General features: G+C 40.8%; 1 protein-coding gene across 6 annotated transcripts in view; it reads right to left on the bottom strand.

The window, feature by feature from the left end:
* Positions 1 to 2,077: 2,077 nt before the first annotated feature.
* The window catches only part of R3HCC1L (R3H domain and coiled-coil containing 1 like), a 96,593-nt gene continuing 84,946 nt past the window's right edge, over positions 2,078 to 13,724 (bottom strand). For 2 of the 6 annotated variants that reach the window (XM_027596423.1, XM_027596424.1), the window contains exons 6-8: positions 13,508 to 13,603; positions 12,285 to 12,425; positions 10,857 to 11,089 (exon numbers count right to left, since the gene is read on the bottom strand). In XM_027596423.1, the coding sequence (XP_027452224.1) occupies positions 10,965 to 11,089; positions 12,285 to 12,425; positions 13,508 to 13,603 (362 nt within the window). In that variant the 3' untranslated portion in view covers positions 10,857 to 10,964. Of the gene's footprint in view, positions 2,853 to 10,855; positions 11,090 to 12,284; positions 12,426 to 13,507; positions 13,604 to 13,724 lie in introns of those variants that run through there. The other 4 variants (XM_027596426.1, XM_027596425.1, XR_003520363.1 and 1 more) reach the window with 4 other exon arrangements.

The following is a 13,724-nucleotide window of genomic DNA, read 5'->3' as shown; positions in this document are numbered from 1 at the left end:
CCAGAAAAAGCAGGCCAGGCCGCCAGCCACTGGCTCTGGTCTCAGTCTTGCTGCCCACATCACACGTTCGATAGGTGCAGCCAGTTCTAATTCTTGGAAAAAGCTATACAAGGGCTGTGCTGTTACACCACCGAGTTCAAAGGGAAGGACATGGGAAGACCGGTGGCTGGCATGACTTGTAACTAGATGAGGAATGTTAACAGAATACCAACCACCAAATTCCAGACAGAACCAAAAATGTCTAAAGATTTTCACTTCGGCATTTTTTGGTCTCACAGAAGTTGAAGGGCTGGGAACCTCAGCTTACTAATTAGAAGCTTAATTTATTTCTATTCCACCAAGACCTTCACACCATGGGGAGCATATTAGAACTCAAGGGGAATGTACCTTTCTACTCTAAATTCCAGGTGACACTGGGATTTTGTCATTTAACATATGCGAAGCAACAAACACACCTCGCAGAACGCATTCACAATCTTCGGGAATATCTAACAAAGGAGCCAGTGGCAGCTACAGGGTGCTCTCCAGTTAGCTCAGCTTGTGAAGGCACGGTTCAGATGTGGCCAAGGATTTGGTTCCCATCTGGACAAGCTCAGTGGAGTCCATGCTAGGCCATGGCAGCTCCTCTTACCTCCACCCAGTATACAGTTCCAACAATTGGAAAAATATAACTAAAAAGCACATTTTCTACTAATGCAGAAGCAGCAACACTCCACAGCTTTCAGTATTAGCTAAAAACAAATCCCTTTTCTGGGTCTAATTATAAGGATAAATCTGAAAGCTCGAGGGTGGCTGAAAAAAAGCATATGCTACTAGCCACCTAGTACACAGAATGAGAATAGTACCTCATGAAGTTATGACTAATACAAGGAAACTGGGTAATAAACATGTGGCTTTATGTGACCGTTAACAAGGCCTTTAAAAGCCAGAATGCTATCAGAAAGGGGAAGCACCTCAAAGACAAGTGATAGGAACAATCATTTTTTTTACTGCCCAAGGTCACTCTTAGCCTTGAAGAATCAAACAGAGCAAAGCTATACCTCAGAAATACACCATTCAGTATGAAGCCTGGCTACAATGCCCTGCCTTTCCTTTCCAATGCAGCCATATTATCCAACCAGACCTGCCTATCTTACAGAACTCTGTTCTGTGAAGACCCAGAGCACAAATCCTGTAGCTAGCAGCCAAAGAGAGGTGCACTGGTCTAGGCAGTACTAGGACAGGTGGTCAAGAGAAGGATTTTTTTAATCCTCCAAACTTGAAAAGGAAGCACTGAATATGAACAATGGACACTTTCAGAACTGACCAAGAATGAGAAAAACAATGCTGACAAACTGCCAGAGGGCTCCAAGACTAGAGGAGCAGCTAAGAACTAAGGCCAGTGTCATTTGAGGAACATCTGAACAGAGCCCCCACTCTACCATGTTGTAGGCAATGCTAATACTCCATCATTGTCATGGGCATGAAATCATCCAAATAGGAGGCTGTTGCCTTCAATGAAAGCACAATGGGACACCATTTCTTACTACCTCAGCCTCTTAAGGCCTGGCACTACCATTTCTTCAGTGCAGAACTTCTTTCCAAAACCAATGAGAATACAGGTAGAAGATGGATAAAGCCTAAACTGGTGGCTCAGGCATGTCAGTGTCCTTTAAGGAAATTTCTCACTGCCCAGAGGTGTTTGTTTTATCCTGGCAACTCTTCACTGTAATGGATGGTTTGGTGTTGCTTGCCAAGCACCTCTGGCACAGGCTGGGAAGATGATACCAAGAACATGCTGAGTGCCAGATGCCTTCTGCAGAATGTCAGGTGTGACAGAAACAGAAGGCAAGAGGCCGGGGTGGGGGTGTACAGGGAGGGCAAGAAGGGGAGGGGAGCTACCACACGCCAATCCCAAGAGACATATTTTTGTAGTACACTCTGGGGCAGAGAGGGGAGCAGCAGTCTACTCAGTGGGGCTCAAGAGAGCCAGCAGGCCCCTGAACCCGTGCACAGCACTACCGGGATGAGGATTCGAGGAGAGCTGTTCTCCAATTCTTTTGTGGGGAGGACAAAATTGACAAAGAGCAGAGTGACGTGTGTCGTAAAATGAGCTTTAATGTCTCCCTCTCACAACATGACAGTACGGTTCCTCTGGAACCAGCGCTCGGCTTCCACGCGCGGCTGGCTTCCCGTGAGGACCGAAGCTGGCAGACCTCTGGCTGCTACTGGAGCAGCCCCAGGCCCCCGCTCAGTCCAAACACCCACCTAGGCCACAGCTCACCGGTGCTGCAGTTCTGCGAGTGACAGTGTCGATTCTGTGCACTGTTCCATCTCTCTGAACTAACTGCTGCTCCACCAGCCCTCAGTTCTGTGAGGTCCGAAGGAACACGCTGCCTTTGCAGGGCCGAAATCTCCCATCATTGCAGGTTTGAATCCTCTGTTTCGTATCTTCTTCAGACATCTTAGACGTGTGAGCCAGGCAAACGATGGGACTTGCCCCCCACCCCCCCTGCAGAAGACTCTCGGAAGTCCTATCCAAGCTGTCACAAGTCAGCTTCCTGGCTGATGGCTCCCTTCTATGCCCAGCACAGTAGGGCAGTTCCAAAGAACTGCAGTTAGAAGCGAAGACGGACAGGAGTCCATCTTTCTGTACCCAGTCAGTGCCCGTCTTGATGGCTTTCTCTCTTTCTTTCATTAACACGTACTTCTGCATGTACACAGAACTCTAGAAGGATCCTCCTATCTGAAAACTATGGAAATATTTTCTGAATTCATAGAACTATCCCCTTCGTTGAATAATGTTCAAACCGCAGACTGCTCTCTGCCTTCCCAGATATCTTCCCGTTGCTTGGCTTCCAGTCGTTTTCTCTCTGGAAGTAAGGAGAGTGTTAAAAGTGGGAGTACACTTCATACCACCAGGGACTTTCCTTTAATCCAAATTATAAGCAAACTTTAATCATGAGACAGGAGGATTTCCTGGTCTTCTCTTACCTGATTCCAAGAGCTAATATTTTCAACTTTCCAAGTGCTTTGTAAGTGGAAACAATGTCACTAGTACTTTATAATAAAGAGAAAGATCTGGGGCTAACAGAAATAAAAAGTCTACGGAGTGGGGCACCTGGGTGGCTCAGTCGGTTAAGCGTCTGACTCCTGATCTCAGCTCAGGTCCTGATCTCAGAAGGGTCAAGGGTTCCGGCCACTTGTTGGGCTCCACAATCCAGTCTTGCTGATAATGTATTTATTTTAATTCCATTTCTCAACTGTGTTAGTGGTTCAATATAATTGTCTGTTATTCCCACTTCACTGATGTTTAAAAATTTTCAATAGGGATAGAGAGTATGTTTCAATATTCTTCTGCCTTCTTGCTCAAATGGAAATGGTAGCCACAGGGCTTTAGTTATATCAGAAAAAATATTTCAGAGGCAAATCAAATTTCAGTATTTTCAGAGTACTTCCAGGAGCCAAAATCTTCTGGGATGCACAATTCCAACATGGAAAAATGACCACATACAATGAAGGGAAACAAAGAACTATTTCTAAAAACAAAACAAAAACACAAATCTGGGCAATCCATCTTCAACTTTTAACAGAGAAGCTTGGTTTCCATTTAATACTTTTACCAAAACCTGAGACAATATAGACCATGCATGATCTAGTGTCGTAAGCACTTCGTTAGGTGCCACAACACTAGTTCTAATTTCATGGCTAATCACTTAGCTTTACAATGAAATGTACATGATAAGCCTAAGTGCTTCCTCTCAAGGACTATTATTTCAAATAATGTCTGTAAAAGATTTTGCAAGTCATGAACCAGGGGAATTATTACAGAAATCAAGGTGAGTTTAGAGTTAACACTTGCTATGTTAACATACCTTTCCAAATCAGCTGAATCCCTTATAAAATTCCTTTACTAAATATCTGACTGTACTTTAAGGGCAAAGAACTTGGGTCAGGAAGTTGACTGGCACTTGGAAACATGAGAAAGAGAAATTCACTGCTATTTGGGCACCACCTTGTGGCATTATCCGAATATAGCAGCAAAGTTCTAACTTAGGCAAAAAAGGCGGGGGCGGGGGGGGGGGGGCAGTCATCAAATTCCAAACTGAAGGCTAATTAATTCAGTGCCTTGTGACTTGGCTTTAAGACAGGCTTGAATTGGGATTGGGATTCTCCAGGGAGACAGCACTAAGGAAAACTGTCTTGTCTAAAGGATTCCAGGGTTTCTTAGGAAGGCACTTCGGTTCTGATTCTTACAAACTGGGTAAAGTTAGAAGGGGATCTAAAGGTAAAAGCAACGCTGGATGAGGGGCGCCTGGGCGGCCCAGCCAGGTAAGTGTCTGCCTTCAGCTCAGGTCATGATCCCGGGGTCCTGGGATGTAGCCCAGAATCAAGCTCCCTGCTCAGAGGGGAGTCAGCCACTCCCTCTCCCTCTGCCCCTCCCCCTCCGCTTGTGCTCTGTCTCTAGCTTTCTCACTCTCTCTCAAATAAATAAAATCTTAAAAAAAAAAAAAAGCAGTTTTGGCCAAAAGCTATCATAAACTGGTTCTAGATTCCTAGAAAAGTGAGGAAACCAGGAAAGTGAACTACCAGAACTCAAATTTTTCAATAAACACATAAATTTAAATCAGAAAGGCTATCTGGGAAGTTCTAAGAAAAGAGATCCAGATGCAGTAGAAATATATAATGGCTGCCCATAAAACCACAAGTCCAAAATCAAAGCAGTTCTGAAAACAATTTTTTTTTTAAAGTTTAGGGCCAAAACTCATTTGGTGGTAAATATAACCTGAAAAAATAAGAAGCTGCTTAAAGTCTTATATATGTCATTTTATGGAAGTCATACACTCTGTGGCGGAAATATTGTTAGTGTGTTTGATTTTGGTGTTATGAAATATATATTAAAATAACCATATTATCTTTCTAAAATTGAAAAAGTTTAGAATACTGAAACATTATCTACCCTAACGCTTTCAAATAAAAGATTATAAATCTCTATTGCCAAATATATGTAAATATAACGGGCAACTCTGGTGGTAAGCCATATGAGAAACCAGTGAAGGCTGGGACACAAACTGAGAAACACAAGGAAAGAGTAGCAATGTGAGGCACACATTCCAAAACTCAGAACATGAGTAGAGAAGGACTTTTTAAAAGAGGAAATGGAAGCCTGGAGAGGCTAAGTGACTTGCCTAAGGTTACATAACCAGTGAAAAACTAAAGCTGGAACCTGGGTCCTTAATTCTTTTTTTTTTTTTTTTTTTTTTTTAAAGATTTTATTTATTTATTTGAGAGAGAGAGAGAATGAGAGATAGAGAGCATGAGAGGCAAGAGGTTCAGAGGGAGAAGCAGACTCCCCGCTGAGCAGGGAGCCCGATGGGGGACTCGATCCCGGGACTCCGGGATCATGACCTGAGCCGAAGGCAGTCGCTTAACCAACTGAGCCACCCAGGCGCCCCTGGGTCCTTAATTCTTAAACCAGCATACTTTCCACTGTCCTGACATCTGAAAATATCTACAAAGAAATGAGAAAAATGAAAAAAAAAAAATGTATTGTCAGAAAGATAAGGAAGCATGTCATCCCTTTAATAAAAAGAGAAAGGAAAGCAGATAATAGCTGACAGACTACATGAAAAGAGCTATTAACTTTACCTCCAACAATTAAAAAAAGTAAACTAAGTAAAGAGAAAGCTCAACAGCAGCCATAAGGGCAAGGAATGAAAGGAAGAAGAGAAAAATTCGTGTGAGGTGATTAACCTACAGCACACATGAGCTGGCCCTGCAGACTTTCATTTCCCAGTACGAGAAATCAACTGGCAGAAATGATTCTATTAAATGAGGTGACTGAATTACCACTTATCACTGAGGGAACGGAAGGGGCTGAAGATGAAAAAAAGGGCCAATTTGGTGTCATTTCAAAAGAAAATAAAGAAGAGGGATGTAAATTAAAACTTTCAAAATCTACTTCTACACCTAAGAAAATAATGGAGAAAAATCATCACAAAATTCCCGGGCAGCCACCTACAGAGTAATAATCAACATGAAGATTGGAAGTACAAGTCTGGTCAAACTCATCTAATTGCCTTCTTTTATGGACTGACAGACCTGATAGACTGAGAAGTAATTTAAGTAACCTCTTAATTTTAGCAAGGTTTTAGATTTTAGGCTTACCAAGTATTTATATAATCATTAATATACTGGGAAATATATAGTCTGGATCACAGAAGGGTTAAGGGGGCATTTATAACTGTGGAGAGTGGAACGTTCATCAATGTATTAAGTGTCAGTACAAAGAACTATGTGCTATTTATTTAGCAATAGTTGGTAAACTGGTCAGTTAATCCCAGGGTTAACATTTTCATCTATGATATAGGTCAGGGATATAAATTTACTAAATAGAAGGCGAAGGCAAAAACACACATAAATACTGCATCCCAGAGAAAAAGATCACATTCAGATGAAAAGAGAAATGTGGGTAGAATGAAGGGAATTTCACATTAGGGAAGAAAAGACACACAGAAAATGCCACAGGACCTAGATTATGAGTCAGCAATGCAGCCGAGCCCTTGAAGGCAGAATAATGGAATGCCTAAATAGGATTTCAAAAGGTAGCAGTTGTGATTAAATTTTTTTATTACAGTTGACTAAGTATTCTATAGGGGTGATTTTACTTTTAAGTTCTTAGTGATTTAATTAAGCGAACTAGGGAATCAAATCACTGTTTACTTACTCTGCCCTTCAGGCCTGTGACCCAAAAGATGCCTTTTAGAACCAGTCAATTAATCACCTATCCCCAGGAGTAAAATGGAAAGAAGTTATGAAATAAAATTTTGACATGTTTGAAAATGAGAGAGTAGCTTATTCTGAGAAGTAATGATATCTTCTATCTCCAATTTTAGGTGGGAATCAAGTGTTTTGATAAGTCAAACATGGGGAAATTTTATACATACTCCTGAATCTGGTCTTTCAAATGTAGTTTTATTGTTTTGTGTGAATCACTAGCTTAAAACATGATTAAGTCAAATACAAAGGATCAAGGATGATCTATGCTTTGATTTCCTGCTCTCTGTGTGGCTCTGATCTATTATGCGCTCTGCTGACTAAAAATCACATCCCCATGTTCTAAGACCTACAAACTGAAGTTCTTATCCTCCAGATATACACAATATGACTTGCTTAAAATGATTTGGGTACTTTTTTCTTGATTCTTCCCAGGGTAATGTTACTTTCTCAATCTCCTTTAAAAAAAAAAAAATTCTTACTTTCCTTCTCTATCTATAGGCTCCATGCCCATTGTGGAGCCCAACACAGGGCCTGAACCACAACCTTGAGATCAAGACCTGTGCTGAGATCAAGGGTCAGACACTTAACCAACTAAGCCACCCAGGAGCCCCTGAATCTCCTTTTTAATGAAGGACTAAGACATAGATTTCTCTTTAAAAGGGTAAGAAGACCAAAGTAAAGTGAGGGAACTGAGCAGGAAGTATTTAAAACTCAAAATCACAAATCCCAAATTCATTAATTAGGTTTTCATATGCAGTGTTCAACTCTGGGTTTTATAAAGAAAAATATAGAGGACTTAAAAGAGTTCAGAGTAGAATCATGAATGAAATAAGATTTATGAAGAAAAAGTGACCAATGTCAGTCATGTGTTCTTCAATGAACATACATATTGAGTATCTTTTTATGAACCAGACACTATGCCAGACAGCAGAACTCCTCAAGTGAGGGAGGGGGGAAAGCCTATCTATTCTATAGTACTATTTATAAAAGTACCTGTATCAGGATGGCACACAGATTTTAATTTCCATGCTAATTCTGATCAACTGGCAGTGGTCAAGTCAAAACTCACAAGAGTGTCATGACTGATTAGCACTGTTTGTCATATAATGGATGGGAAGCAGCAGTACATAACACATATTTCTCTTTACCGTCTCATTATAATAAACACTAATTTTCTAAGAGTCACATAAATAATAGTATCCTGAATTTGTAAAGCACCTTTCTAAATAAACGTTTTTACACGTTAACTTAGATTCTGCACAAAAAATTCTTCAGCGTAAGTCAGGCATTAGTTTTGCTTTGTTGGAAACTAGAGCACAGAGTCTAAGAGACGAATCTGTAGCAACACAGCTACAGTTAATGGCAAAAACTCTATGATAGCCGAGATTCCCTTATTCCTAAATAATCTGCCCTTGATCTCTAAAGATTAGAACAGGATGGTGTCCATATGCTCCTTATTTCTACAAAGGAAAAAAGAAAAGGGAACTGGCTTAAACTATTGTACAGATTTAAGTTAGACCTAGGGAAGAATTTTTTGACAGTGAAAGTTGCTAACCATTGGAACAGATAACTAAAAAAAAGCTTGCCATATTTTACTTTCTAAAGATCTTAAAAATTCTTTTGTTTTTTTTCCCCTGGGGGGAAAAATGTTAATTACTACAAAAGTCCTTCAAGAGAGATTGCAGTATTGTGGAGAGAGCATGGGTTTTAATTAGAGAGGCCTTGGTTCAAATGCCTCCTCTCAATTTACCAACCAGGTAACTTTAGGCCAGGTACTTAACTTCCCTAGGCCAGCTCTAAACTGGAGATAATTTATCTTTCATCATGGAATTATCGTAACTTATTACATTGCCTGGAGTTGCCTTCCCAACCTTTTAATCACAAAAACCTCGTCATGCTTTTAATCTTAAAATCTTCAGAACTAAAAACAATCCAATTAAAAATGGGTAAAAGACTTGAACAGGTATTTCTCCAAAAAGACAACATACAGATGGCCAAAGACACATGAAAAGAGGCTCAACATCACTCATCCTCAGGGAAATGCAAATCAAAACCCCAATAAGATATCATCTCACACCTGCCAGAGTGGCTAAAATCAAAAACAGAAGAAACAACAAGTGTTGGTGAGGATGTGGAGAACTCTTGTGCACTGTTGGTGGGAAGGCAAACTGGTACAGCCACTGTGAAAGATGGTATGGAGGTTCCTCAAAACATTAAAAATAGAACTACCATATGATCCAGTAATCACACAACTGGGTACTTATCCAAAGAATAAAAAAAAACTAATTTGAGGGGCGCCTGAGTGGCTCAGTCGGTTAAGCATCTGCCTTCGGCTCGGATCATGATCCCAGGGTCCTGGGATCAAGCCCTGCATCTGGCTCCCTGCTCCGCGGGAAGCCTGCTTCTCCCTCTCCCACTCCCTCTGCTTGTGTTCTCTCTCTCGTGTGTCTCTCTGTCAAATAAATAAATAAAATCTTAAAAAAAAAAAAAAACTAATTTGAAAGGATACATGCACCCCTATGTTTACTGCAGCACTATTTACAAAAGCCAAATTATGGAAGCAGCCCAAGCATCCATCAATAGATGAATGGATAAAGAAGAGGTGGTGTATATATATACAATGGAGTATTATCGAGCCATAAAAAAGAATGAAATCTTGCCATTTACAACAACATGGATGGAGCTAGAGAGTGTAATGCCAAGCAAAAGAATACCATATGATTTTTCATTCATACATGGAATTTAAAAAACAAAGGAACAAAGGAAAAAAAGGAGACAAACCAAAAAAAAACAGACTGTTAACTATAGAGAACAAACTGATGGTTACTAGAGCGGCGGTGGGTGGGGGGATGGGTGAAATAGGTGATGGGGATTTAAGAGTACACTCATCTTGATGAGGCCTGAGTAATGTACAGAATTGCTGAATCACTGTATCATACACCTGAAACTAACTTAACATTGTATGTTAACGCTACTGAAATTTAAAAATTCTTCAGAACTGAAGTGAGAAGAGACAACTGCTTAAAATCATATTGTCTTCCTTACTGAAGGCAGATATCCTCAGCTGATTGTAAGTCTTAAGTAAAGGAACAAAATTTTTCCATCTAATTCTCCCAAATAAGAGCACAATGCTAGAGGACAAGTACCTAGTGAAATGCCAAATGTTGTTGATAGAGTATCACAGGAAATTTAAAATAAAAAAGTACTGAAAAAAAACATGCACTGGAATCTGTGTTAGACTCACCATACAATATTTCCACTATTACTAAAAACAGCAGCAGCTAACATTCATCATTTACTTATTACAGGTGTATAGAAACAGGAGAGCACGCATTCCGATGGGTCTCGAAGATGACTAAGCATCTTTTGTGGATTATCTCACTTCATTTCCATTTTTATGGATGAGGAAACAGAGGCCTCCAGAGAATAAGTAATCTGCCCAAGGCCACCAAGACAGTAAATGGTAGAGCTTGTAGAGAGACCTAGGCAGTATGATGCCACAACCTAATGTTATCCACTACGCTGTACTGATCCCTCCCCCCGCAGTGGAAGAAGATGTGGAACAAAAATATCTGCTCTGTTTAATAACTAAATAGTACTTTTAATTTCCACAGGAAAAAAAAATTTTTTTTTTTAATGAAAAAACTCTTTTGCAGGCAGGTATAAGAATATCTGCCTAAAGCATAAAGAAGTCAGAAGGAAATATATCAGGAATCTTCCATATGCGTTTTCTCAGATATGAAGAATGGGAGAGCTATGAAGCATAATAAAGGAAGAATCTTCTATAATCTGTACAGCCTCAGCACCAAAGTGAGTCTTCATTCACAACTAAAGGCTTTCTTTTATTTATTTTTTTTAAAGATTTTATTCATTTGAGAGAGAGAGAGAGAGAGAGAGAGAGAGAGCATGAGCCGGGGGAGAGGCAGAGGGAGAGGGAGAAGCAGGCTTCCCACCGAGCCAGGAGCCCGATGTGGGGCTCGATCCCAGGACCCCGGGATCAGGACCTGAGCCGAAGGCAGACGCCCAACCATCTGAGGCACCCAGGCGCCCCTAAAGGCTTTCTTTTAAAAAGTAAGTAAGAGAGTACTCACTGAGCCATTTTTAATTACATCACTGAAATGTCCGCTGAGTAAGTGGGCATTTAAATCAAATACTTCAAATGAAGCTGTATGCTAATGCACTTACAGAAAAACGGAGGGCAATACTCAAAACGTACCTGTGCAAAATGCCTGCCACAGTACACAGAGCATTCCAGTTAATGTGACACGCACAGGGTAGGGAGGCATGAGACACTGCACAAAGAGTCGGATCTTCTCCCTCTTCTGATCTTCTGAGATAATTGTGGTTATCAGAGAGAAAGCACTTTCTTCAGAGATAACCAACTACTAAAGGGTTAAGGATATTACACATTCACCTTTACTCTAGTTCTATTATTGCCATCTATAAAAAAACAGTTTCTATATAGTCTGTAAAGGGCCTTTGAGTGAACATGCATTGGAAAAATCAAAACTGCCTCATTATAATCATTAAGGTTTCAAAAATTAGTTGGGTTCCACGCTGAAACTCCAGCACCTGCCATGACACACTCTGTCACTGGTTATCTGGCCAGTGCAGCTTAGAGTCCGCAAGCTGCCTGCTATCACCACAACAGAGTGGACAGGAAGTATTAATGGCCTTGTTAGACCGGCAATAAACAAGGAGTTTGAAACTTCAATTCGTTTAATGGAAAAATGAAGTTACTTTTTGGTAAGTGGAATTTTCAGAATAAATTGCCTTTGCAGATTCCAGAGTTCGTGGGCTCAGGCAATGAGACTAAAGCCTGGAAGGTTGATAAAAAGTCCTTAAGTGTAAAGCCAGAGTCCCTGACCTTTACATATAAGTCAACAGCCTAAAAAGAGGGAAAGAGAGAGATTTTAACCTAAATTCCAAACTACAGGGAAAAAAAAACCCTGCTGTGGATCAGTGGAAATATTTTCTAAGAACTCGCAGGTACTGCGAAATAATCAGAAGATAGGTTAATCTAGATGTACTCTAATGGAGCCACCCAAGACTGTCTTTGGAGAAAAAAATACCTCCTACAGTTACTATCATCCATGTCAGTTGCTGATTTTCCTTAATCTGTCTTCCACTTGCAACCTAAACCATTAGATAATATCAAGGCAATCATGGCCCCGTAAAACCACAGCAAATGTTTTCTGCCTGGGAGACTCCTATGTCTTCACAGGAAAATTTTGCTCAGACTTTAGAGCAAGAACTATAGAAAAAAGCCATGGATGATGAGCTGAAAAGCCCAAACCTATCTCTTGGAAAACAATTAAAGAGCATGGATTAGGATGGCTTGGTGTGTGGAACAGGAGAACAAATCCTGAAATGTCTTCCCTCTAAACATAAGGCATGAAAACAATTTTAATAAACTTGAGAGGCTTCTAGGAAATGGAGTGGGCTTCATTCATTTTTTTTTTTTTAAACACATGCCTTACAGTGAGTCTAGAGAACTAGAGAGGAACACCATCACTTCAACTCACCTCGAGCTTCCTGCAGTTTCTTGAGCTCTGCTTCCCTTTCAGTTTTGCTCTGTTTACTTCGAACCCCAAGGGCACTGATGACTAACCTTCTGGCTAGGGCTGCCGAAGTCTCAGGACGCTCCTTGGCTGGCTGCAGGAACTCTAAAAGGGAAAAAAGCGGAGGGAGGGGAGCAGAAGCAAGTAAGGAAGAGAAATCTAGCACCAAATGATTTAACTCTGTAATTAACATATAAAATAGACTAACAAGGGCTGCCTCAGCAGTAATTAACACAGGCCAATAGATGATGATCAGAGGAAACTAACATGGCAATATACAAACAACCCTGGCTTCGTTATCTGTATTAACACAATTTCTACGGTGACCCTTGCAAACAGTTCAACATTGAGGTAAACCAGAGAAGGATGTCATCAGAAAATGGTTGCTGCATTGCTTGGCTGTATCTCCCACTCTCTCCTCTCTCCAAGTGGCTGCTCAGATGCCGTATTTCCAAAATAGCCTTTTGTCTTTTCCTTAAAAACATACTTCCTTTAATGAGATCTTGCCATTTGCAACGACGTGGATGGAACTGGAGGGTGTTATGCTGAGTGAAATGGGTCAGTCAGAGAAAGACGTGTATCATATGACCTCACTGATATGAGGAATTCTTAATCTCAGGAAACAAACTGAGGGTTGCTGGAGTGGTGGGGGGTGGGAGGGATTGGGTGGCTGGGTGACAGACATTGGGGAGGGTATGTGCTACGGTGAGCACTGTGAATTGTACAAGACTGATGAATCACGGATCTGTACTTCTGAAACAAATAATGCAGTATATGTTAAGAAAAAAAGAAGAAGAAGAAGATAGCAGGAGGGGGAGAATGAAGGGGAGTAAGTCAGAGGGGGAGACGAACCATGAGAGACGATGGACTCTGAAAAACAAACTGAGGGTTCTAGAGGGGAGAGGGGTGGGGGGATGGGTTAGCCTGGTGATGGGTATTGAAGAGGGCACATTCTGCGTGGAGCACTGGGTGTTATGCACAAACAATGAATAATGGAACACATCAAAAACTAATGATGTAATGTATGGTGATTAACATAACACTAAAAATTATTTTAAAAAAACGTACTTCCTTTAACATTAAAAATAAAAGTGATACGCCTTTAGAACTCTAGATGAGGTACAAGTGCTAGAAAAAACAGTAACACAGCTACCAACAAGAAAAAGCCCCTGAGATGACTGGCTCACCGGCATACGCTCTGGCTTTGGCCTTGGCCGCTCTTGTGGCCTGTGACAAGGGCCGGGTTTTCACCACAGTCTGTTTACTACCCAGAGCATCACGAGCTGTGAAGAGGAATAAATATAAGAAAGCAGAAGATATGAAGAAGAGTGATACAAAGGAAAATTTAAGGCTAGCTCTCAGTATTTCCTAGATGTCTAGATGTTACACCTTTTTTTTTTCATG

The sequence above is a fragment of the Zalophus californianus genome, chromosome 15 (genome assembly GCF_009762305.2).
Source record: "Zalophus californianus isolate mZalCal1 chromosome 15, mZalCal1.pri.v2, whole genome shotgun sequence".
In the NCBI taxonomy this organism is placed as follows: Eukaryota; Metazoa; Chordata; class Mammalia; order Carnivora; family Otariidae; genus Zalophus; species Zalophus californianus.
Note: the sequence above shows the minus strand (reverse complement) of the source record. Positions and strands in the feature narration are given on the sequence as shown.